Source organism: Pangasianodon hypophthalmus, chromosome 7, assembly GCF_027358585.1.
Source record: "Pangasianodon hypophthalmus isolate fPanHyp1 chromosome 7, fPanHyp1.pri, whole genome shotgun sequence".
Lineage (NCBI taxonomy): Eukaryota > Metazoa > Chordata > Actinopteri > Siluriformes > Pangasiidae > Pangasianodon > Pangasianodon hypophthalmus.
Window position 1 is genome coordinate 23,591,407 of NC_069716.1, and position 26,444 is coordinate 23,617,850.

Below are 26,444 nucleotides of genomic sequence, written 5' to 3' on the forward strand. Positions count from 1 at the left end.
AGTTCAGTAGCACTGTTTAGGTAGTTAAAGATCATTATTGTGCACTATTTAGTAAACTAAAATGGACACAGCTAAACGACTCGTGGCCTTTGGTCAAAAACAAATAGACTACAGCTCTGGTCGAAGTTCACCTCCTCCCCTTTAGCATGTTTGCTAATCTATATGTTAAATCAGTGCTAAACCTGTGTATTTGTGCTGGTTTTAGCAGCTGAGACTTTGACAGCACTGCTGTAACACGAGTCATCAGACTTGAGCCTCCTCTTCGCAAGTAAGTGACCTGACTGAGGATTTTATTTGAGGACTGGCACGTGCTTAACCGACATATTGTAAGTGTTGTTTTAAGTCATGCATCTTGGTGCATTCTGCAGTCTGATCCAAAGTACACCAGCTCCTACAAATCCAGCACTATGCTGCTATTTCACTAGAATAGTTAATTGACTTCTTCACTTTGCATGCTATTTGCTGAGCATTGTTTCCTTAAAAAAATGTGCTATATTATGTTAGTTATAATGATTGCTGTGTGAGTGGGGGCTGATTGACTTTGCAGTATTTTTCCATCGCTGAGATTCCTTTGGTATAAAAATGCTGGGGAAGCTGTCATCCACTCTGCAGCGCTACATATCAGCAACTTCCTGCAGATCTGGTAAAGCTTTTACTGCATACTTCAGTAAACTATAGCCCAGATGTTCCAAAAACTTACAGACAGGTGACAAATTAAAGAAAAAAGCGCTGACTCTGTTGTGCTGTAAGAAGCATTTTGTTGATATGGTTTACCTCCATTTGCCTCCATTTCCATTTTTACCTCAGCTTAGAGGGAAGAGACAATGCAAATCAATACCAGGTTCTTCTGACTGATCACCTTTATTCAATGATGAAACAATTCTATCCTGATGGGAGTGGTGTCTTCTAGGATGGCCCTGCCATGAGAGCTCATTTTTTTTTAGGAGGATTAAATGTAATGTAAATCACATGCTATGACCTTCACACTCACCAGATACCAACCCATTTGGGAGATTTCGGAGCAACATTTTAAACAATGCTCCTCATCACAATCATCAAAACATTCAACTGAGGGAATATCCCTCAGTGTTATAAAGAGTAGTGTTCATCGCTCCAGTGCAGATCCAGAGACTTGTAGGATTTATGCCAGTTTGCAAAGAAGCTGTTTTGGTCATTTGTGGTGACACCTTACTTTATGTGGTTTTTACTTTTAATTTGTCACTCATCTGTATGTCCAATTACATATAATTTTAATAGTTACTATTACTTGCCAATGGTTCAGCAGCCTGAACCATTGATGTGTAATCGGTTGGGTATTTTCCCCAGATGTGCTGTTTAAAATTCACCCCACCGTGTGTGAGGCTCTAGCTGAGCACCGAGCTGTCGTGGCTCTGGAGAGCACAATCATCACACATGGAATGCCGTACCCTCAAAACCTGAGGTAGACAATGTCCATCTGATCAGTGGACATGCCAACTGCCTGTTGTATTTCTATATAAATAGTTTGCCACATAGAGAAAGCAAAGCATAAGCATCTTGATGATAAACAATGAATGATTAGTTGATATCAAATATCAAATGTGCTCCACCCATGAATTGAATGAACACTTCATTTCTAGTACAGCCAAAGAGGTGGAGGACATTGTGAGAGCTGAGGGCGTGACTCCAGCCACGGTGGCTGTTCTGGAGGGAAAGGTGCATGTGGGCTTGTCTTCAGATGAGCTTGACTTCCTGGCCCGCAGTAAAACGACCCTCAAGGTGTCCAGGAGAGACTTGCCTTATGTTATCAGCAAGGTGGAAACATTCATAATGCTTTTTCACTCATTATAAAAAGATCTTCATTATGAATATGAATGATATGTGAGTGATTGAATCAGTAGGGTTTGTCTGGAGGAACTACTGTCTCAGGTACAATGATTGCAGCGCACAAAGCGGGAATTCCTGTTTTTGTGACTGGAGGTATCGGTGGAGTACACAGAGATGGAGAAAATAGTAAGTCACACTGAGCATTACTAAAATATAATAGAATCAGTAGAATCATTTAATTACATTCTTTCCCAGTTTGGTCACCTGCCCATTCCCACTCACCAGCTAGCTCTCCCCTATCATACAACAGCTACCACCCGGGAAGGGTAAAGTCTAACATGTGCCTCCTTCGAGACACGAGAAGCTAGCCAAACGTATCTTTTCCACCTGCTGCTCATGCTGCGTCTGAGGAAAGCACTATCTGTCCTATTCTGCATACACGAGCATATAGATACCCGAGAGTGGCTAGTGTCACTGTGATTGACAGGGGAGAGAGAGAGTATAACATCCCTCCCACCTAGAGAGCACGGCCAATTTTGCCCCCCTGGCTCCTGGCCATAACCACTCCCTTTCCGTAGTGTTGCATGGTGTGTACTTCTAAACTGCGATATGATTGGCTTTTATATTTTTGATGCTTTAATACTTAAAATATATGGCCAAAAGTTTGTGGACACCTGGCCACTACACTAATATGTGCTATTTGAACATCTTTTTCTAGATTTAGTGCTCCATTGCTGTTCTAATAACCTCCACTCTTCTGGGAAGGCTTTCCACTAGATTTTGAAATGCTGCTTGGGGATTTGTGCTCGTTTAGCTACAAGAGTATTACTGATGTTGGGTGAGGATGCCTGGTGTGCAGCTGGTGTTCCAGTTCATCCTAAAGGTGTTCAGTGGGGTTGAGGTCAGGGCTCTGTGCAGACCACTTGAATGCTTTCAAACCAACATTGGCAAACCATGTCTTCATGGAGTTTGCTTTGTGCACAGGGGCATTGTCAAGCTGGAACATGTTTGGGGCCCTTAATTCCGCTGAAGGGAAATTGTAATGCTACAGCACAAAAAGACATTATAGACAATCATTTGCCTCCAACTTTGTGGCAAAAGTTTGGGAAAGACCCAGCTATGGGGGTATTGGTCAGGCGTCCACATAATTTTGGCCATATAGTGTACCTGTCACATGTTCAATACTAACTCCACTGAGTTGTCAGCTTCGCTTTGTGAATGTGTGACAATTTTTTTTTTTTAGAATTTAAGATTTAAGCATCATTTTGCTCTATGAGATTATGAATGACAGTAATGAGCAATAAGTGAATAAGTTACAGTCTTCTGTAATGAGCAATAAGTGAATATTCCTCACAGCCCTGGATGTCAGCGCAGATCTGACTGAACTGGGCCGCACTCCGATTGCTGTTGTGTCTGCTGGGGTAAAGTCCATCCTGGACATTGGCCGCACGCTGGAGTTCTTGGTCAGTGATCCTTTTTTTAAAAGGAAGTGGTTTATTAAGTCAGATCAGTGGCAAAATCTGATACGTATACTTATTTTATTACATATGGTATAATCCTAGGAAACTCAAGGGGTCTGTGTAGCCACTTACGGAGAGTCAAAGAGTTTCCCAGCTTTCTTTTCTCATAAAAGTGGATACACATCACCTTACAATGTCCTCAATGCTGAAGAAGCAGCTGAGCTTATTGGTAAGTTTGAAAAATTATCATTGCTGATCATCTTTTTTTTTTTTTATTGTAGGGAATAAATTAAATCAACAAAAGCTTCTTTATCATCTGCTAAATCAGTATCAGTTATGTGAGGAGCATAGTCATATTTTTGGTAGCAGATTGTTGTTCCTAAGTGGACATGTTACTGTTTCTCTTCTCACAGCGAGTACACTCTCTTTGGGCCTTCAGAGTGGAGTCCTGCTTGCTGTGCCTATTCCAGATGAACATGCTGCTGCTGGACAGCAGATAGAAGATGCCATACAAGCTGCTGTGACTGAAGCCAGGTAATGCAGACAGCCTGGGGAATACTTATGGAGGTTTTTAACTTTCGTTCTCAAACCAAGACCGTCAGTCTGTAATAAGGGTGAATGGAATTATATCCAAGCCAGGGTTTTGGAAATGCTATTGGAGGCATTAGATCGAGTGCTCTTTATTTTGGGGACAAATGTTCAGTCTTATATCACCACAGCGCTGTTGAATTCTTGACTTATCAGAGGGTGTTGATTAATTTTCTATAACAGCAGCTCTGACAGTAGTGCCGGCTGCTCTTTCTAATTTGTTAGCATTTCTATAGCAACAACTAATTCACATGGAGGACACTTCACAGTAACGTATTAAAACGTGAAATTGTTAATATGGTGAGGTTTTCTTTGAGGAGACGTTTTGATGTAACCTCCAGTGTCAACATTTTAACAGTGGTAAAGCAATTCCTTTAAGTTTTCCACCATGGAAAGTCTGTGTGGTTTCTTGCTAATATGACAAGCTGCATTTTTTTTTTTTTTTTAACTTCAAGAAAGAGGAAAAAAACAAAAATGTTGGTGATGGAACATATATCAGTTATAGAGTATAACGTAAGTGATAACAAGAACTGACTTGTTTCGCAGACATTCCACAACATTGAACATAACTGTAGATGGATAAAATGTACAATGTCGTTCTTTAATAAATAAAAAATGTTGGCGTTGGCAAATTGCTGTGGTATAAGAGGAGTAAACATTTCACGGCATGCTGTTAGGGGAAAATAAGAGATGTCCTCAATTTGGAGATGTCCTCAATTTACATATTCATATAATCTTGATGAGGGTAAAAGTGTAGCTGTTTCTTTACCCTTTTCTATTATCTGGTCACACTATTTTAAATCAGCTACACAAATCTAAAGCATTACTCCATATGGAAAGAAACAAGTTGTAGGTGATTTTAATCTACACTTCCTGCGGAGAATTTAAGGGTTTTTTTGTGTGGAAAGAATTTTTAAAGCTTGTATTAGGGTTAATTATAACTGGCTGTCAAGAGATTCACGTCTACAACAGGACACTGGTATTACACAAAGCAAAAGGAATCCCATTTTCATCAGCAGGTTCTGTATATCCACAGGATGAAAGGAATCAGAGGAAGAGATGTGACCCCCTTCATCCTACACAGAGTCAATGAGCTGACTGTGGGACAGTCTCTCCGAGCCAGTATCCATCCATCAATCTGTCTTAATCTCTCACAGAGAGCAATCATTATTTACCTCACATATTTACTTTCACTTGTGGTTCAGTTAATTCCTTATCACATCTCTCTCCTAGACATAGCTCTAATTCATAATAATGCCAAGGTGGGCAGTCAGATAGCACATGCCCTTTCTGAGCGCATACGTCATCCACGAGGAGGCTGTAGGAGACATGAGGATGAGAACCAGGCCTCAAAACCTAAAACTGTATGTAATATCCATATAATATCCATCTCACACACACACACACTTCTCAGATGCTGATTAATCCTAAATTTGAACTGAATATTATGTTACCGTGCACCTGATTAATCATGTCCAGAAAACTGACATAAAATGTTTACAGTTTTTGCTTTATAGTAGGTGTCTGAGTTAATTTCTTATCTTCTACAGATTGTTGTTGGAGGTGTAAATGTTGACTTCATTGCTAAAGGAACAAGCAAGAAGTTATTGGTATGGGTAAACATATTCATGCATCATGATATCATAAAGCTTTGTAAATTAATTTAGTCATAACCTTTTGTTCAACAATCTGTTTTATGTATAAGTTTGGACAGACAAACCCAGGAAGTGTCTGTCAGTCCTTTGGTGGAGTGGGTAGGAATATTGCAGGTAAAACACCATGTTCTTTAGTGCTGATTTCTCATGAATAAAGTTTTATTTTAATGTATGATTTGCTGTAAATCTAGAGTTCATAACTCCTTTTCTTTCTGTTTACAATTGTCCCCAAAGACTGTTTGAGTAGACTGGGTCAAAAAGTTCTGTTCATCTCAGCCATTGGAGCAGATTTGCATAGTGATGCCGTGCTCAACTACTGTAAGCATATGGTAAGCACTGTATGACACTGATAAATTCAGCAATGACAGGGCTTTATTTAGGTTTGATCGACTGATGAGATCAGTCATCATGGCAGTGCTGATGTTGACTAAAAATTGACACTTTTTTACAGTTAAGTTTAATGAAACTGTAGTTCTACTTCACCCATTTTAACACTTGGATACCTCCTTGTGTGCATGGGCACTCATATGGAAACCCTCCAACAAAGGCACATAGAGACATTGCAGTCTTTTAATAAACACTGCTGCCATACAGCCATCTTTCCCTTTCGTCTTCACACCTCATACACATGTACACCATATGGAGCTATCTGCTTAGCTTTGAGTTTGAGAGCCTGTGTTAGGTACACTTTATGGCCAAACGTTTGTGGAAACCTGACCATCACACCCATACGTGGATCTTCCCCAAATGTTGCCACAAAGTTGGAGGCACATGATTGTCTAGAATGTCTTTGTGTGGCCATGCACAAGCAGAGCAATTTAGAATATGTAGACTTTATCAGTGTCCTAGTGTGTACTCTCAGTTCGACGTCAACTAGTGCGTACGCGAATGAGATACCAGATCTTTGCTGTGCATTCAACAGGACACTCATGCAGTTGCGAGATTGCAGGGTCAGCGAACGGCCACCTACTGTGCTGTCATCATGGAGAGTGGAGAGCTGAGTCTAGGACTTGGGGACATGGACATCCACCAGGAAATCAAAGAGCAGTATGTGAGTGCCACTGAGTATGTTGATTGAGTATGTAAGTATGACATTTCTTTGAATGACTGACACCAGAAGTACAAAATAGTCAGAATAGCTACAATTAAGGGTTAACATCAGTGGCTAGATAGCATGTCCAAGAAATTGTGCCGGATTGTAAATGTTGTACAGGTTTCGCAGTACGAGGACCAGCTTTCCTCTGCGTCTCTTGTGGTTCTTGATGGCAACATTCCTGTTTCTACTATTGACTATGTATGCAGCCTCGCCAAGAAACATTCAGTTCCAGGTACATCCAGAGCTCTAAAAACAGATTCAGCTACTGAGATACTTCAATCCACAACTGTGCGTCATCTGTGTGTGTGTGTGTGTATTTCAGTATGGTATGAGCCCACGGATGCTGATAAGGCCTGTAAGCCCTTCATTTCAGAGAGCTGGAAGGCACTCTCTTACACTTCGCCCAACCTGGCAGAGCTATGCACCATGAACAAGACTCTCTGTCTACCTACTCCACAGGGTACATCATGCTATCAACCACAAATGATCACTGATAACTGATGGTGAAGTGTATGCTGCTTGTAACTTGTCATATTGCTCTTGACTCACACTCAGGAACACAGACAAACACAAAAAAAGCAAGCGATGACTCATTTCCTGTATTAGCTGGAAAGATCTCAATCAAAAACACTCTGTGAGTTCTGCTGATTTCTGGGGTCTGTGCTGTACCCAAAAGCAACCAGTGATTGCCAAGTTGAATTATCCCAAAGCGCTGTTGTATTCCCAAATCTGATTGGTCAGAAGGTGTTTCGTTTTCTATAACAGCATGGCTCTGACAGTAATGCTGGCTGTAATTCAAACTACAGATTTACAGATATATATATTTATATTAATAATTAGAATGTGCTCATTTTCATACTTTATCATTTCTATAGTAGCAACTCATTCACAGGGACTTACATGATGTGATGATGTCACATAATCTTAGCCTCATAATAAAACATGGATTAAAAAACAGGTTGTTATTTAACAAAGAAAAATGCATAAATGTTAATATGGCAAAGCTTTCTGTATGGCGACTTTTATTTAATGTTTATTGAAGAAGTCTTGGGTTTGTAACGCTCCAGAAATTTTCCACCACAGGAAAGTCTTCATGACAGAAGCCTTTCCCGTTTCTTGGTAACATGACAAGCCGGAAAAATGTGTCTCACATACGTTGCACAACATTAAATGTAACTGTAAATGTATAGACTTTATGGCATGTCATTCAATAGTAAATTAAAAATTGTAAACATTACGGAATAACCCACTTCAGGACATGCTGTTTTAGGAAAATAACTCACTTTAGAGTGTTAACAGTAACTTTGTTTCACATCGGGCTGCGTCACACCTCCCTGTCTGGATTATTTTCCTATAACAGCAAATCCCAAGTGTTTTATTTCTTACTTAGGAAAAGCAACATGATTTCCATGTCCCTTGTTAAAACAGTGTATGACATTTTCAGTGTTACCAAGCTCTCTGGAGGACATGTTGGGGTGTGCAGCAGCTCTTTCTCGCCCCCTGCTGGAGCACCTGCATTGTGTGGTAGTGACACTGGGCGCACTGGGAGTGTTGGTCTGTGGAGAGCATGAGGCTGGAACGGTCAGTCTGCGACCCCGAAAGCACAAACGGGTATGAAGGATTGCTTATAGGACTTAACAGCACTTAAACTTGATTTGTCATCGTAACACATTATGATATACTATACTAGTTTATTAGTTACTACCACTATGCCGTAGCAACACTTTTTGGCTATTTTAGCAGGTAACTACCATATATTGTAGATGCACTTTGTAAGTGCACATGCTTGTATCCTGGTGTGTGGCACATGACATATGGTACACTACTGTGCAAAAGTCTTAACCACCCTCACTTTTTTGCAAATAAAAAATGTTGTCATTATTAAGTCAGTAAAAAAAATAGATTTCCAAACATTACTTTTCAAACAAAAAAAAACTTAATGTTACAGAAAAATGTTTGCATGTCAGTAACATATTATGTAATAGACTACTTTTCAGACAAAAAATATAATGAAGGCTGTCAGGTTTTACCTGCAGAAACAGAAGCAAGTGTGACAGCCAGAGTCTCCAGAGGAACTGTGACAGATTCTCCAAGATGCTCAGTAAAACCTACCAGCCAGTTTCCTTAAAAAACTGCACAAAATGGACCTCAGACTACTGATTCATTTTTAAAACGCCATGGGTTGTCATACCAGATATTGTCTTTGATCAGTTTATTACTGTTTACTGCTCTTTATAGTAGATTTTTTTTATGAAAAAAATGTTGAATTTCATTATTTTGAACACTCATACATCAAGTTCAAACGAATCTATGATCTGTCCACATATAACGACCAGCTATATGGTAGGTTTAACTGATAAAGTGGCCATTGAGTGTCGACACAATGTATAACAAACTCTACTGAGAAAGTGCTGCCTAGAAAAAGCTGTACTATGGAGCTTGTCACTAATTCAGCTTCTTCCATGCACTAGAATGCACACACACACACACACACAGCTACTGCTGAACATGATGCGTTTGCGGTGAGGTATGGCACTGAAGAGGATGTTTCTGTGCAGAAAGGAAGACTGTGTGCTGTGTACTACCCGGCACTGTCAGTACGTTCTGAGGAAACGGTCAACGTCTCTGGAGCAGGAGACAGGTACACAACCCTCACCTGTCCACTTTTTGGAACATGTCTCACTGTTTTGTCCATATATGCTAACCTTCACAATCTCTCTCTCTCTCTCTCTCTCTCTCTCTCTCTCTATCTATCTCAGTCTTGCAGGTGCAATGATGGCAGGGATCCTGCAGGGGAAAGACACAGACACCTGTGTGCGAATGGGCCTCCTTGCTGCACGTCTCTCTTTATTCTCTCCTCACCCCATCGCTCCATCTCTGACCGCAGACGCCATCCTCCCGGACAGGGTGCACCCACAACCCTGGCCCAAGCCAACCTGCATGTGGATGGAGTCATAATAAACTGTTTTTTTTTTTTTTAAATAAAATCATAGTATACCCAAATAAAGCAAATTTGAACTGCCATCTCATCATACTACATAATTCCCGTCTTAATTCATGATGTTATCTTGATAACAGAACCAGATGGAGCAACACAGCTTTGCTGTGCTTTTTGAAGTTTGTTCACTTTTTTTGTAGCATAACATATGTACGATTATTACAATTCCTAGGAGACTGTTTTCAGGAGATGTTTTTCAAGACTACCTCATTCCTCATGTGCAACATATGGAGCAGGTCTGACACATTCAAACTAGATGCCACACCTACTAGTCACTCATAATTCTATAACTATTATATGTATATTAAAGGGATATTAAACTCCACTGTTTTTAACCTCATTTCTAACTCATCTGTAGTGTATGGGAGATTACCACAGACAGGAAGTTTGTCACATTTCTCTGCACAGAGAAGAGAATGAAAAAAAAAAAACCTTTACTTGAAACACGTTTGTAATAGTAGTCTAATCAATAAACTCGTAAAAGATGTGATTATATAAAATGAATAACAGACTACAACTGTTACTCTATAACAATAAGTGTTTAGATGAGACACACATGAGAGAATAAGTGTTCTCTTGCTTTTTAAAAAACAGTATTGTTAGGAAAATAATCAACAACAGGCTGATGTGCTGTGACCTGACAGGACGCAGAGTTACTGTTACCACCTTAACGTTAATTATTATGCTATAATAGTGCATCCTGAAGTTTTATTCCCCTTATACTATAGCAATTTGACAACAATTACAATTTTTAATTTATCAATGTCATGTCATACTTTGTTTATAGCTACATTAAAGGTAGTGGAGCATCTGTAAAACATGTTAGTTCCTTCAACACATTGACACTGACTGAAGTGAACCTTAAATAAATGTCTCCTTATAGAAAGCTTCAACACAGCAACTTTTATAATAACAATAACACTTTTTTATCCATTTATGCTTTATCATAACTAGATTATGTGGAGCGTTGACTATACAAGTCAACATTCAAATGAGGCGTGAGACGACACAAGGAAGAAACCGTGAGAGAAACCAGACTCAAGAGGGAATCTTTCCTCTTAGTGAGAATGTAAATCATTACTCTTCTACAGTTGTGTACTATAGTGTCAAGCAGTGCTAAGTGTGTTGGAAAGATCTTCAGTATAAGCATCAGGGCCACTGTTGATTTCAGTAGAGTTTTAGCTTTAGATCTTTAAATCTATAATGTCCAGGTGAAGTTATCCACTGTAGAATGATCCACACCATCCACGCCAACCTTAAATAATTAAGGTTTATTAATATAATATAATCATTATAGTTACTTCATATAATCCTGTGATTTGAATTAGCTTCTGCTTGGAGTCTCCTTGACCTGAGAATCAATCACTGCTGCTGAGGATGGCCCCGCATGGATAGCCTAAAGTTTACCATCAGGTAGCTGTGGATGGTACCTTATGGATACCCTTAAGATGATTGTCGATGTTGTCACTTGGACAGCCTAATGATTGGACTTGCTAAAAACTATGCTCAAGTCTCATTCATCTAGATATTATAAATTTAAAGATTTAAAGCTAAAACTCTATGGAAATCAACAATGGTCCTGATGCTTATACTGAAGATTTTTCCAGCACACTTAGCACTGCTTCACTCTATAGTACGCAACTGTAGACGAGTAATGATTTACATTCTCACTAAGAGGAAAGATTCCCTCTTGAGTCTGGTTTCTCTCACAGTTTCTTCCTTGTGTTGTCTCACACCTCATGTCGTCTCTTTCCTTGCCACCGTCGCCTCTGACTTGCTCATTAGGGATAAATCTAAATCTGTATCCATATCCAGATATCTGTAAAGCTGCTATGTGACAATGTCCTTTGTTAAAAGTGGAGAAAAGTGCTATATACATAAAATTGAATTGAATTACTATTGTCAGAGCTGCTGTTATGGAAAATTAATCAACACCTTCTGATGAAACAGATTCACGAATTCAACAGCATTGTGTTGTAACTGTTAATAAGAACTACTAGAAAAAAAGAAAAACTTGAATACGCATGGTGCTTAGTTCACAAGTTGACCCCTGTCCCAAGAATGTAACTGTAGTTTTGTACGGTAGGGCGCTAACCGTAATGAACTACATCTCCCACAATGCATTTCGGCCCTATGTGCGCAAACACAGTGCGCGGTGAGCGGATACTGTATTCCCTCCTCCTCAATTTAATGTAAGATGGTAGTAAGACGCTGCTGCCTAAAGAAATAGTTAGACTAGACTAAATATCAAAACCAAGATTTCAAACCAGAACAGAGCCGGACAGGATAGTAGAGAAACTCCAGCTGCTTTGAGAAAACAATTTCCGCCCTGATATTTGTACAAATATCTTCGGAGAGGAATCCCGGCTAAAGTGAGTATCCAAAAACTACCTACCGCTCGCCGTAAATGTTCTCACCACAGTTGTGTTGAAAATGTTATGTTTTTAATAGACTTATACTGATTTTTATATACGACACCCCTTGTGGAAGCACCTCGAAGCCTAAGTGGGAGTAGAGGGGAAAAGTCAAAGGTTGACACCGGGCGTCCCTTTGGCCAGAGCCGGAGTGAGCAGTGGGAGAGGCGCAGGCTTCGGGCCGGTGTAGGCCGCAGTCTCTAACACACTCAGCCACTCAAAAACACACGAATATACCGGAAAAACTGTGATTCCTAGATTATCATAAGTGTTGAAATGCCCGAGGGGGGAGGTAGATTTGTTCCTGCTGGTGTGTGAATTGAAAGAGGAGGTTTATGTGGTGTGTTTTGGTTGCCCCTCGTCTCTTCGAGCTCTGTCCCAGCTGTGGAAGCACCTGACCGGTGTCACTCTGAAACCTGTTACCGCCGAAACATGTCACCATGAAACCCGAGTTACAGAGATGACAGATTTTTATATAACACCAGCTTTTAGACGTTTCTGGTTATAGTTGTAAAACGATACATACATTATAGTAACTGTAATTATTATAATTCTTCAGAGTTTTTGGCTGTTGCTGAGTTGTCTTTGAAAAATAATTGGCAAATGGAAATATTGTTCACTGTTAGTGTAGCATGATATGTAATCATCATCTGAGGGCATGCTGTTATAGGAAAGTAATCAACAACAGGGTGGTGTGATGTGGCATCGACACAAAGCAGTGGTTTATTCTTCACATAGAACAGGAGGTTTTTTCATCCCTCTTATACCACAGCAGTTTGGCAACATATAATTTTTTTTTATTTATTAAAGAACGACTTGTCATTGATTGCAATCATTACATTTAATGTTGTGCAGGACAGGTTTGGGTTATTACTTACATTATAGGCGCTATAAACAGTGGTTCCCTCACCAGCTTCTCTTTTTCATTTCTCTTGAAGTTAATAAGGTATTTTGCAAGACAATTTACAGCCTGCCATGTTACAGAGAAACCACAAAGCGCAAAGTCCCCTGTTCTGAAGTCTTTCCCATTTTTAGATAACTGACTGTTACAAAGCGCTGACACTGAAGACTCCTTCCATAAATGTTAAATAAACGCATCCTCACAGAAAAGCTGCTGTTATCGAAAATTAATCTACGCTTTCTGACAGCAGATTAAAAATTTCCACCTGCATTTACTACATGCCAGCTTTTCCGTTTTTGATACAGGACTGAAATTTCAACTGATACACGATACGGACATCTTCACGATAACCAAGTGACTTTCAGTGAGCTACTCTGGCCATGTTACGCAAGACAAATTATGTCCTGTGCTCAATGCAAAATCTGTGTTGTCTCAGTCAACGTCTCATCACATCAGAAAATGTGTCATCTCCACCTTGATACCTTTCCAGCACCATTGATACTCAATACTGGATACGCATCTTCTTAATTTCTGTGATTTTTTTTTTTTTAGCTCAGTCAGATTGTATCCAACTTTACTGTCTCTTTAGACTGTTTTCAAAATCCTGATTGTCTTTACATCACTTTGTGTTGACCAGTTGTTAGGAATGTATTTTATGTAGCTCCTTCTACTGATTTTCCTCCAAAATATGAAGGAAATTTCCAAAATGAGCTTTAATCTCTTGCTGTAAATATTATAAATATTTCTAAGGGATAAATCACGACAGTGTGCGCAATTACAAGAACATAATCAACGACAGGGTGGTGTGATGTGACCTGACGGTTGGAATGGTTTATAGTTTTTATCCATTTATAGTTACATTTAATGTTGTGGATTGTCTTCGAGTTGCTGTTATCACTTACGTTATAGCAACTCTAAAGAGTCGTTCTCTCAACGTTATCGTTTTTTTCTCTTTCCTGAAGTTAAGACAAAAAAAAAAGCAGCTTGTCATGTTACAGAGAAACAGCGAAGCACAGTGACCTCTGTCCTGAAGACTTTCCTGTGGCAGAAAACTTACTGACTCTAAAGATTTAATAAACAACATCTGTTTTCCATGTGATTAAGAATTCAGTATTAGTAGAATTAAGAGCTATAGGATTATATACAGTTAGGAGAATTCTCTCTACTGCCTCTTAGGGAGGCACATGAACATAGAGCAGACATTGTCATGAAGCACACCTCCATCATGTTTCTCATAACTTTCTCATAGATAATCGACTCAGTTACTAAGAGGATTTCAGTATTAATCAGTATCGAGTATCAGGTAATACTCAGAGCTTTGATATCTGTACTGTATTTTTAAAAAAATCACTACGACCTCATCAATGTATTATATTGACACAAAGATTATTGTATTAGTGATTAGACGTAACCTTGATGATGAGATGTGAAATCAGATGTGGTGACTAAATGACTCTGTTCCCCTGTTTGGAATGTACACTGAGTCTTGTGTTACTTCCATTGTGATCATGTTACTATATGCTGTCAATTTACATGACCGCTGGTGGCCACTGGTAATGACTTATGTTTTCCTGCGCCAGCAGTCCTCACAAATCTCATCTTCATGCCTAAAATCTGTCCTCTCTGCATCTCCCATCTCCTTCCAGCTTTGTTGTGTCTCATTCTGGTGAGTTGCCGTGATCGCCCCTGTACCAGTGCAATAAGATGTCCCGTAGCCCTGAGCTGAAGGAAGACCCAATGGAGTGCCCTCTCTGTATGGAGCCTCTGGAGATCGATGACGTCAACTTCTTCCCGTGTACCTGCGGCTACCAGATCTGCCGTTTCTGCTGGCATCGTATCCGCACAGACGAGAACGGCCTCTGCCCAGCCTGCAGAAAGGTACGGTGCTGCTGCTGGTGGATGATGCTTAGGGACTTGCTTCCCCGCCTAGAGAATAGTGTGTTTAATTGCTCTCATTTCGTAGTTTAGGGATGGATGAATGAGTGATGTTTATTAGGATGTTTATTCTTGAGCCAATTGCCAGCATTGGGAATTGCTGATAGATTCCATCTATAGCGATGTTCAGTAAATTGGACGATGTGAATGCCAGCAAACCCACAGATTTAAACACAGCAGGTGATGAAATTCTCTCTACTTTGCCTGTGTCTCTCTACTTCCTGTTTGAGTTAGAGTCAGAGTTCCCACTCAACATAGAGTCTGATGCAGCAGATGAAAATCGCTTGCGTCTCTCATGTGGTAACCATAGCGACAACAATGCTAAGCATTATGGTAAAGTCTGACCACCACAAAGGCGGCCATTTTGGCAGCACTCCCGGGCAGTTATTTCCAGTTATACAAGACCAGGCTCATGTTTACTCGAACGGAGAAAGGCTCATAACCCTGTAAAAGATCAGATATATAACATTTTCAAACCTAATATACCTTAATTTAAAATATAACATAGAAATCGTGTAGAAAACACATTTGTACATACTGCACATGTACTTTTCTCCATAACATGTTTAACAATGCCAACCATATTTATGCCTGTTTCTATGGTAACCATCAGCCCTGAGAGAGTGGGCCAAACCCCGAAAGGCTTCCTGCTCCCTATATACACTATATGGCCAAAATTTTGTGGACACCTGACCATCACACCCATATGTGGGTCTTCCCCAAACTGTTGCCACAAGGTTGCAAGCACACAATTACATAAAATGTCTCTGCATTCTGTAGCATTACAATTTTACCTTCACTGGAACTAAGAGGCCCAAACATGTTCCAGCATTACAATACCCCTGAGCACAAACCGAGCTCCATGAAGACATGGCTTGCCAAGGTTGGTGTGGAGGAACTCGAGTGGCCTGCACAGAGCCCTGACCTCAACCCCACTGAACACTTTTGGGATGAATTGGAATGCTGACTGTGCCCCAGGCTTTCTCGCCTGACATCAGTGCCTAACCTTACTAATGCTCTTGTGGCTGAATGAACACAAATCCTCACAGCCATGCTCCAGAATCTAGTGGAAAGCCTTCTCAAAAGAGTGGAGGTTATTATAACAGCAAAGGAGGACTAAATCAGAAATGGGATGATCAAAAAAGTAAATATGAATGTGATGGTCAGGTGTCCGCAAACTTTTGGCCATATATACATTATCACTGTCCCACTTTATTCACTTTATGGGACAATTATATTTGTATATAATATAAACATTGTGTAGTGCACAATATGTCCAATAGGAAGCCATTTAGGATTTGACCCTGTTACGTTACAGATTATTTTCATTGCAGTTCACAAATAATCAGTCTAGTCACAGTCTAAGCTGAAGTCAAAGTTGTATTAGTATTGTGTAAGTGGAGGCCCAAGGCACAATGAGCAAGCTCAGTACCCACCCTCGTCTCCGGGAATACTACTGTCGCTGAGTGCTAGAGTCTGCATTTGGAGGATGATATATTTCCCTTCACCAGTGTCCTTTTCTGCTGTTAATCGTTTTCATATTTATACACTGCTGATTAGAACATTTATGCTGTGATTTTGTTTTGCAAGGTGTTTTTTTGTTTTGCGAGGGTTTTGTTTCGTGGGGTTTCATAGCATGAAAGTGCACAGCAGTGTCTAATCGATCGTCCTGTGTGTGCTATAGCCGTACCCTGAGGATCCGGCTGTGTACAAGCCCCTCTCACAGGAGGAGATCCAGAGGATAAAGAACGAGAAGAAGCAGAAGCAGAACGAGAAGAAGCAGAAGGTGACGGAGAACCGGAAGCACCTGGCCAGCGTGCGCGTGGTGCAGCGGAACCTCGTGTTCGTGGTGGGTCTCTCGCAGAGGCTCGCGGACCCTGAGGTAAGAGGAGCTTTACAACACACAAAGAGTTTCTGATGGAACAGCAGCTATTGTTAGTAACACATCTCAGGCATTGACTAATGTCATCCCCTGCTTATTTCAGGTTTGTAACTAGTAAACAAGAGAGCTGGCTTTAATTACGCATGTTTAAGACACACTGTTGTTACTGACCATTTGTGATTGATCATGCTGTAGTATATTTTCACCTGTTTTCACCTTTGGGATACACCTTTAGCACAGCATGGGATATTGTGACGCTTTAATGGTTGGAAATGAACATGAATCTGTAACATTTAGCATAATATTTTATTTAGAGGTCATTACTCTTCTAGGCTGAGTTATATCATGACATTTTTTCTCATCCAGTGATTCTGTTGCATACATGATCATGTCATAAATATGGCAGGTGTGTTGTGTCAGTAATAGTCATGGCCGTTTAGATCCAAAGAGATTTTTATGTCACCATTATCAGTAATTACTGTGGCAGCCTATGTCTCATGCTAAACATGAAACTTTTCATTACATACTTCATGCTGACTAGATCATCATTTAAAATTAATATTAATGTAATATAATGAATATAATAGCATCTGTTACAATTTACCAGTAATAGTGACTTGACCCAGCGTCATCATTGCACGCAGACATCATATAAAATCTGTCATAATTTTGTAAAGATTAACATTAGAATGAAATGTCTGTTATGCTGTACCCATAAAATACAATTGCAGAAATCAGAATTGTCTTACTGACCCAAGTGTAGCGTAGTGGATCTAATATGTGCCATGTTGCATTGTACCGTCAGTAACAGATTGGGTGAGTCATCATTCCTTTTTTTTTTTTAAAAAAAAAAAAAGTACTGTACCTCAATTTTCCAGCCACTTTGCTTTCATGGACTGGTAGTGTGATAAGAAGGAGCGCTCATTACTAATTTGGGATTTTAAAACCCACAGCAAAGTGAGTAAAAATAGCTGGATGCTTGGTTTGCTAAGAGATGCGGAACTAACCAAAAAAGCACCATGCCTGGCATACGATTAAAGCTATATTTATGTATTTAGGTTGTTTAAGTGTGTTTATGTGGAATCCAAAATGTCATATCTCAGTGCATATCAGAGTGGTATTGAATATATGGGTTTAGAAAACCAGTGAAGGTCATTGTGATATTGTCAAGAAGACATTGTTATATTATCAATGTTTGTAAAAGCCCCAGGTGCAGTTGGTGCTTTGTTTTGTGAATCTCTTAACCATGAGTTTAATATCAGAGTGAGTGGAACTTCCAAAAAGGAACCTATTCAGTGCAGAAATGATTCAGTGTAGTTTCTCATTTTCCAGTTGATGAACTGCAACTAAAAGTACAGCACTTCTTGATTATATACGCCTTAGACTGATTGCTGCTTTATTGTCTTCGTGTGTTGTTCCTGTGCTGTTCTGATGATCTAAACTCTGTAGTTATATGTCAATTTTGCAGGTCCTTAAGAGGCCGGAGTATTTTGGAAAGTTTGGCAAAATACATAAAGTGGTCATCAATAACAGTACGTCGTATGCGGGCTCACAGGTGAGAGTAACCTCAACCACAGAAATGGTTTGTAAGCCAAAATGTCTATCTGTAAATAAACAATATACACGTTTACTCCGCAGGGTCCTAGTGCCAGTGCCTACGTTACATACATCCGCTCAGAAGATGCCCTAAGAGCAATACAGTGTGTTAATAATGTGGTAGTCGATGGGAGAACACTCAAGGTGAGCACAATACTGCAACACATTTCATATAGGTTTACTGATGCTGATGTGATGTTTTCATATTATAATCTTTGACTGATTTTTTTCATTAAGATGTAAGATGTCTTAATGTCGATATGAATTAATAACCTTAAAGAAATGTGTGATGATATTTAAGCATCTTTGAGTACCTTCGAATAACCTGTTCAAGACTGCATCCAGGTCAGATCAAGCTTTTCTTGAGGTTGTTAAAATATTACACTCGCTTTGACCAGACATGAGTTTGATCATACACATGTGCCAAAGATTCAATTAATGAATAAGGAAAATGATGGTGGATTTTGCATACACTTGTTTTATGATCAGATTTGACCATACACAACTTGATGTATGGTCAAAAAGGCTGGTGACTTCAAATATGGTGATATTGTGTTTTTTGCCATATTGCCTACAGTAACAATATCTCATGTTGAACAGATGGTTATTGGCACTTAATTGGGCCGAAATTTCAAGTGAATTTATTTATTGGAGGTAGATGTTTATATTGAGCTAGCTGTTTTTGTCTTATAGGCTTCTTTAGGCACAACAAAATACTGCAGCTATTTTCTCAAAAGTATGCAGTGCCCTAAGCCGGACTGCATGTATCTGCATGAACTAGGAGATGAGGCGGCTAGTTTTACTAAAGAGGAGATGCAGGTGAGAGCAGACCCGTGTTTTCTTTATCATCACTGGAAAAGCATTTTCTTAAAAGTTATAAAAAATATGTTAGCTGAAACAGACCATATAGAAGAGACTGAAGCAATTCTTTGTGGTCACAAGTGAAGCAGATGATCATCTTGTAAAATTTGTCTTAATATATTGGTAATGTGTCATTTTGTTTATGTAGGCTGGGAAACACCAGGAATATGAACAAAAACTACTCCAAGATCTTTATAAAGCAAATCCCAACTTTCTACAAACTTCAACATGTGGAGGAGAAAAGTCTAAAAACAAAGCAAATGCTACCCAAAGGTGGGGATTTTCTGGTCTGCTTTTCATACTGTAGCAAAGTTGCATCTTAAATATTAAAGATTGCTTCACCTTATGGTTTAAAAATCATCCCGTAAGCAAACTGTGTTTTTTCCTCCACAGACAGAACAGCGGTGGTAAAGATGGTTGGCCTTTATTACAGGGTTACGGTAAACTAGTGAACGGTTTACCGACAGAACATCGAAAGTCCCCGCCCCTTTTAGATTGTTTGACAGACTCAGATCACATGACCCCGGAAGAACCAGACACTGAGTTAGGAACAGATCAAAACACAGGACTCTCGCACTTTCCCTCAGTCTTAGAACCTACCAGGTACACATTGTGTTTCATCCAAATGTTTAAGAACTTTTAACCAAGCAACTCTAAATCAAATATTCTGAAAAGAATGTCACAGGATTACATTGGATCTTCTGATTTGATCAGAAGAGCAAATCAAAATCACATCATATGAAGGTCAAAATACTACTATTCCAACAGACTTTAGTACAATAGTGTGCAATTTAAGCATAGCCAGAGAATATATTTTACAGTATACCACAGCACTGTTGAATTCTCAAATCTGATTGGTTAGTAGTTGTTGATTGATTTTCTGTAACAGCAGCCTTTCTGGGTGCAATCACAGATTTATATTAATGCGCTCTTTCTTTACGTCATTTCTAGAAATTCTAGTATTTTTAGAAAATGTGTTAATTAACAAAGAAAAATTTATATTTGTTAATATGATGAAGCTTTCTGTAAGGATAGTTTTTTTAATGTTTGTGGAAGGAGTCTCCAGTATCAGCACTTTGTAACAGTCAGTTGCAAGTTTTCCACCACAGGAAAGTCTTCAGTCTTTCAGTAACATGACAAGCTACGTTTTTTGTCTTATTAACTTCAAGAGAGAGAAAAAAAATAGCTAGTAAGGAACTTCCTTCCTGGGTGGTAAGGCTCATCCGTTTAGTGCAGAGGTGTCCATGCTTTTTACAAAAGGGGCCACATTAGACCGCATCGAAATACCCAAGGGCCAGTCATATATACTCTATGTATGTATATGTATATACATACATATACATAAGATAAGATAATCCTTTATTCGTCCCCCAATGGGGAAATTTGCATTGTTACAGCAGCAAAGGTTAGGAGACATAATACTACTATAGTATATTGATGTTGAAAATAAATAATGAATATTAACTCAGAGTGCTTTAATATGAGAGGAACCATGAATCCATGAGTAAATATCATTCATTAATTTGCAGGTCTAGTCAGAGAAAAAAAGGCTCTCGCATTATAGCTAATTTTGTTAGCACAGTCTCCTGCCACCTTCTGGTGACAGGAAAAACTGCAACGTGTGGCCAACAGGCCACCTATTATACAGTCCATTCTAACACAGAAGGCACGAGCCAGTTAACATCTGTCCACGGGCCGTATTTGGCCCTGGGGCCGGACATTGGACACCCCTGGTTTAGTGTTTCCTGTCTTGAATGTAGTAATGGAGAGATGCACACTTATGGTGTCATTTATTTGAAAAATCTTTTTTTTTAATCGATAAACCAGTATTTCATTTAAATTGGTAGATGGTAACCCAGCTGCTATTAAAATGCAGTATGGCATATAGTACTTTTGTTAATGTGGAATCATTTGGTCTGATAAACATCTTGATTTTCTTTCAGTCCTGTTGATAAACCTACAGAACCTGTAAGTATAGGGAACGGAGAGAATATAGCACAGGTAAGAACTACTCTTTACACTTTAGGGTATACATGCTGAAGGAGTGTTAACTTATGTAACGTTTACATACATTTTGTATGTATTTTCGCTTTCTCAGGTCCCGAACAGTGACTCGCCTTCCCCTCCCCCTGGGTTTTCTAAGCCAAGCCTGGCAGTGCCCATCAGCGTGGCAGAACTCACAGCTCGCTCACCGTTTGAGGGAGCTCCCGCTGAGTCTCAGTCGCTCTTCTCAGACAACAGTAACTTCAGACATCCGAACCCCATCCCCAGCAGCCTGCCCTCTTTCCCCAGCTCCCCACAGGGTGGATCTGACTGGCCCATGACCCCTGAACCCCAGAGCCTCTTTACCTCAGGTATATTTACTCAGCTCAGTGTTTATATTATCTCATTAAATTTATCTAACATTATCTAAAGTAAATGGTTGAGCCCAGCAGAGGTTCTCTTGCAGCTCTAGGATTTGACCATATGACCATACATTCAGGAGAGCAGAACCTTAACCACTGAGCTACCACTGCACCCAGATTAGCTAACAGTCTGTTCATGGCCCATATTTATTAAGCCTATCATAATGACCCCTAAGAATCATTACGACTGCAATTACTAACGACTGACATAACAAATTATTTGCAAGAGTAGGACAATTACTTACATTATCAACATTTGGAATGAAAAAATTTTTTTTGTTTTACACGAAGGTCATGCTGCAACTAAGCAGTTTGCTGATGTTCTCTGGATATTTTTACCCTCTAACTGTATTTGCCAACATTTTATTTTATTTATTTTTTTGCTTGTGACATGTCTTTAATATATACGTGTGTGTCTTCTACCTCAAAATGACTTGAATGCAAATATAGACACGCCGAAAAGGCAAAGCACGTCTGTATATGTGAGAGAGAGAGTTTTTTAGGATTTGTTTGCTTTTGTTAATTGTACTAGTTATCCATGATATCACTTCCAAGTCACATACACTTGTTCATCATCTCTGACTCTATAATTTTAATGTCGGGTTCCGTCAGTTATTCAGGTAAACCCTGACGAGCTGTCAATCTGCTCGAGACCGGCCTGTTGATTACTTTTGTTGATTAATGGTGCAGAAATGTTATCTCTCAGTGTTTGTGCTGTAAGTGCTAACAGTGTTTGATTAATCTACTGACTTTCGCATTGTGGAAATACCTTTAAGTTTCATCGCCAGTGCATGAGATTGTCTTGTGGAAGAGGTTTGGACAGAAATGCTGTGCAAGCTCATTATTATTTAGGCCAGTGGTTCTCATAGCCAGGGGGGTCTGTGATTTAAAAAAAAAATGTTAATGTAGTGGAAGTCAAATCCCACATTATCATGGGTTTTTGAACAGATTTAAATCCAAACTTTAATAATTCAAAATCAAGTAGGCTTATATAAACTTCAGTCTAAAGACAATTTTAATGAAAATGTTTTCTATAAGTGGGAAGTTCAGGAATAAATGGCTCCAGTAAATAGCCCAAATATTATTATGCTTTATTAGCATATTATATTATATTATACTTTATTGAGGCTGTGTAAAACAGTTCTCCGTTCCTGATGTGACCTTCATCTTCAGTCATGTTTTCAGCTCCTGTCTCACTAGGACAACTTTCGACTTCTATAATTTCTTACTGTTATGTAATAGGAAACCTGATAATTAGCCTTTACTTGTATGCAAGATTAGGACAGAAACTGGATCATTGTCAGAATTGTCTCTCAGAGAGCTCTCTATCTCTTTCACATATTTGTCGAATTCTAGCTCATGAACACAGAGATTCACTTTTTTTTTTTTTTAAAATAAATAAATGCCTACAGGCTACATGCCCTGTAAGTCATACTAGAGGAACAGAGCGATTGCATGCTGCAGTGTGAATGTTAACACCAAGCCTGTCTTTTCCAGACACCATCCCTGTGTCCTCATCCACTGACTGGCAAGCAGCTTTCGGCTTCGGCTCTTCGGCCAAGCAGCAGCAGCAGGAGGATGATCTAGGCTTTGACCCGTTCGATGTGACGAGGAAAGCACTGGCTGACCTCATCGAGAAGGAGCTGTCGGTGCAGGAAACCTCGCCGCGTTCCCCGTCAGTCCTTCCTAATGGCCAGCCACGCCTTCCCCCGCTGCAGCACCGTGGCCTCTACAACTCCTTCAGCCTGCCCGCACACGCCCACGCCACCCCTGCACGCCAGCCCTGGATGGGCCTGCCCACCCGCAACAACCTCGCACACTTGAACCACATCACACACAGCCACTTCCTAGACCCAGGCTGCCCACCACCACACCACAGCACAGGCCTTGGGGGAATAACTATATCAGGTGCGTGCACTCACAATAGCTTTAACACTGTTTAACCACTAAACTGCGTCTTCAGATAATAAATAGTCACACCTGGGATAGGCGCAGCTGTCCAGCTGTAACCTGGTGATCCAAATACCATGTTTTTGAACTCATTCCCAGTTCTTTGTGTGCTTCGGACATTTGCTTCAGATGCACTGCAGTTGTCTCTTACTTCTCTTACTGTCTTTCCTTTTTCAGCAGAAAACAGTGGTTCAGTGGAAAGCATAAATGTGAAAGAGTGGCAGGACGGCCTGAGAGCACTCCTTCCAAACATCAACATCAACTTCGGAGGGATCCCAAATTCCACATCATCATCCTCCTCTTCCTCCTCTTCCTCCACCTCCAGTATGAACCACATGGGGATCCCGACAGGCTCAGTGGGACTCTCGCACAGCCTGAGCTGGGACGGCACAACAAGCTGGATGGACCCAGCCATCATCACTGGTACTTGCATGTTACATATTATTACATATTACTTATTATTACATATGTACATAATATTAATTGTAATATGTAAATTACATATTACAGATTACACACTCAAAGATTTTTAAAACAGCTGACTGAAGGTCTTTGTAGTCTGAATATTTAACACTTGTGGTACCAGTGTATAAGTGAACACACCTGGGCACATTTCCAGTTGGGATTTGTAACCCCTTTCTACTGGTGAAGTGCCAGAGCTGATTCAGAACAGGTACCTATTAATTAACCATTCCACGTTTTGCAAAAGAGTTTGCGAATAAACTGACATCAGGAGGTTAGGAGCAGAGTCATTTCATCTCTGTAATATCAACTCAAGCTAATTTGACATGAACAGAGCGAGTATGGTGACGGTGGATATCGATATTAGTGAGGGGGGAAAAAAATAAACACAAAATAAGAACTCTGCAGGCCAAGGAAGAAACAGACGACATATTGGCAATTTCAGCAAACTACATAGGCGGTACTGTTAAAAAGAACCTCCTTTAGAGCAGCTATACACTCAGAATAACAGGTAGAATAAAAGTGATAAAAACATTGAAAGCTAAAATATTGTCTCAAAGGCAAGGCTTACATAATCCTTCTCTGTTATGATTTTTATATCATCTGACTACATTTTTTTTAAATACAGCCTAAAATCATAACTAACTTTTTTATTTTAAACCCCCATTAGACTGTGTCTCTGGTCATATTGTGCACAGTTTATTGGTATCAATACAAGTCTGAATGCTTATTTTTCCATCATCTTCCACCAAAATGCTTATTATTGAAATATTAAGTTATGACCCTCCAACCTTTGCCTTATCAAGCAAAAATGCCCTCTGAATGACATCAGGTCATGGAAGAAAAATGATTAATGTCTTTAAAAATATTTGCTGTTTTTCATGGCAAAGTTGTAAAAATGATCCAAATACCAGACTTTTAACTGAAATACCAACTTCTGTTTTTGTTCTTGTTTTCTCTTGCTTTGCTGCTCCAGGTATCCCATCATCCACCGGCAACAGTTTGGACTGTGTGCAGGACGAGAACCCTCCGCACTGGCTCAAGTCTCTACAAGCTCTGACTGAGATAGACGGCCCGAGCGGTTCAGTGGTGTCTCAGCCTCGTCACTCGGGCCTGCTGGACTCCACAGTTCGGCTTCCTCTGCACAGAGGCGGCTGGGCGCCGTACCTCCCTCCTCCATCGCTCGCTCCCAGCCACTTCCACTCTCCTCCCCCAGGCTTCCAGACAGCCTTCAGACCTCCAGTGCAGACGACAACAGACCTCCTACAGAGCGCTGCCATGGAGCGCCACTAGGGACAGAACCTCATCACTTTCTCCATCCCTGTTAACTTAACTGTAATGATGCGCAAATATCCTGATCATTAATAACATAAGCTCTTATTTGTCTGACCCTTTGTCCCTCTCCATTATCCTCCTCCTCTCACCTGTATTTTGAGGCACACATTAACAAACAGTTTGGTGGGGGGGGGGTAAGGCCATCGTTCACATGTAAGCAATCAAGGAGGGTTTGAGAAGCATTTGATGCGCACACTATTAATAATGGTTAAAAACTCATACAGGACTCATCCATTCTAGGCTCCACTTTTGATCTAATACTGTGAATGTGTTACTTAATGACAGGGATCTTAATGACTAGTTTATCAGTGAGCTCATTTGGACAGTCATTTCAGAGGAAATACTTGTCAATGTCAGTGAGGTTTGGACAGTCTTACATTTAGACTGGCTTGCAGAAGTAGAAGGAGGTTATGAAAACAGAACTTGTCACCCTTGTGTAAGCATGGTTTAAATGCACAAGTCTTAATGCCACAAAGCATCGATAGAGACCCCCTGATGCCCCCAGACAGCATGTGGGGAGTCACTGCTGTACCTCTGTATCAGAGGATGGAGCGCTGCCCTGCTGATGGCCGGGGGTTTGGGGCCTATCTCACTACCACATGACCTATGGTGGGTGCAAGGTGCCACTATGTGGCACTTTGTCACTCCACTCCTAGTGAAAAGCATCAAGATTGCAGTGCACGGTTGCTAAACATGACTATCTGAAATACGTAGTTGTGCTAAAGCTAAGGAAGGGTGGCAAAAATGGCAGATAAAGTGCTGATAATGGTTAGTAATGACTGATGTTTTAGTAACACCACCTGGCCAATTCAGGCCCTCCTAATCATTTCTCTTTTGTTTTGGTCTCTGCTGTGTGGCCCATACTAAACAGTATTTATCAGACACACTCCTTCATTCTTTCAGGAAAAATTCAATATAGTACAACCTCTTCGTTTTTAAACATGCTGCTGAGATAACACATTTAATACAAAGTGAAGAGCTAAAAAAAAGAATTGACTTTTCTGCAGATCTGGAACAACAAAATCCTAAATAAAATTGAATACTCAGTGCCTCTGTTTTAATCTGTTTTTTCCCCTTTTATTTCTGTAGTCATCATAAAG

General features: G+C 40.0%; 2 protein-coding genes across 11 annotated transcripts; both read left to right on the forward strand.

The window, feature by feature from the left end:
• The first annotated feature begins 118 nt into the window (after positions 1-118).
• zgc:136858 (uncharacterized protein LOC678543 homolog) lies at positions 119-9,928 on the forward strand. 8 transcript variants are annotated; one of them, XM_034305610.2, is made up of 19 exons: positions 119-268; positions 548-643; positions 1,327-1,441; positions 1,620-1,794; positions 1,881-1,992; positions 3,163-3,269; positions 3,369-3,495; positions 3,680-3,800; positions 4,891-4,976; positions 5,088-5,218; positions 5,405-5,464; positions 5,560-5,623; positions 5,744-5,838; positions 6,432-6,560; positions 6,723-6,837; positions 6,928-7,065; positions 8,050-8,216; positions 9,164-9,246; positions 9,365-9,928. In XM_034305610.2, exons 2-19 carry the CDS (start codon positions 583-585, stop codon positions 9,561-9,563), a joined length of 2,085 nt encoding a protein of 694 aa, XP_034161501.2. In that variant the 5' UTR covers positions 119-268; positions 548-582; the 3' UTR covers positions 9,564-9,928. The 8 variants fall into 8 exon arrangements, with proteins under 8 accessions (XP_034161501.2, XP_026773175.3, XP_034161504.2 ...); XM_026917374.3 differs by having other exon boundaries at positions 131-268; positions 566-643; XM_026917373.3 differs by having other exon boundaries at positions 135-326.
• Positions 9,929-11,750: 1,822 nt separating this feature from the next.
• cnot4a (CCR4-NOT transcription complex, subunit 4a) lies at positions 11,751-26,393 on the forward strand. 3 transcript variants are annotated; one of them, XM_026918404.3, is made up of 13 exons: positions 11,751-11,975; positions 14,565-14,796; positions 16,538-16,735; positions 18,204-18,290; positions 18,374-18,475; positions 19,025-19,150; positions 19,341-19,465; positions 19,586-19,795; positions 21,136-21,193; positions 21,291-21,546; positions 23,095-23,505; positions 23,725-23,970; positions 24,986-26,393. In XM_026918404.3, the coding sequence occupies exons 2-13, from the start codon at positions 14,623-14,625 to the stop codon at positions 25,300-25,302; spliced, it is 2,310 nt and encodes a 769-aa protein (XP_026774205.2). In that variant the 5' UTR covers positions 11,751-11,975; positions 14,565-14,622; the 3' UTR covers positions 25,303-26,393. The 3 variants fall into 3 exon arrangements, with proteins under 3 accessions (XP_026774205.2, XP_026774206.2, XP_053091576.1); XM_026918405.3 differs by having other exon boundaries at positions 23,728-23,970; XM_053235601.1 differs by lacking the exon at positions 19,025-19,150.
• The last annotated feature ends 51 nt before the right edge of the window (positions 26,394-26,444 follow it).

Coding starts and splice junctions, on each gene's coding strand:
- zgc:136858 (XM_034305610.2), top strand. CDS start 583: ATGCTGGGGAAGCTGTCATCCACTCTGCAGCGCTACATATCAGCAACT. Junction 1,795..1,880: donor TGCCTTATGTTATCAGCAAG/GTGGAAACATTC, acceptor TTGAATCAGTAG/GGTTTGTCTGGAGGAACTAC. Junction 3,270..3,368: donor GCCGCACGCTGGAGTTCTTG/GTCAGTGATCCT, acceptor GTATAATCCTAG/GAAACTCAAGGGGTCTGTGT.
- cnot4a (XM_026918404.3), top strand. CDS start 14,623: ATGTCCCGTAGCCCTGAGCTGAAGGAAGACCCAATGGAGTGCCCTCTC. Junction 19,466..19,585: donor AAAGCAAATGCTACCCAAAG/GTGGGGATTTTC, acceptor TTTCCTCCACAG/ACAGAACAGCGGTGGTAAAG. Junction 23,971..24,985: donor GGACCCAGCCATCATCACTG/GTACTTGCATGT, acceptor TTGCTGCTCCAG/GTATCCCATCATCCACCGGC.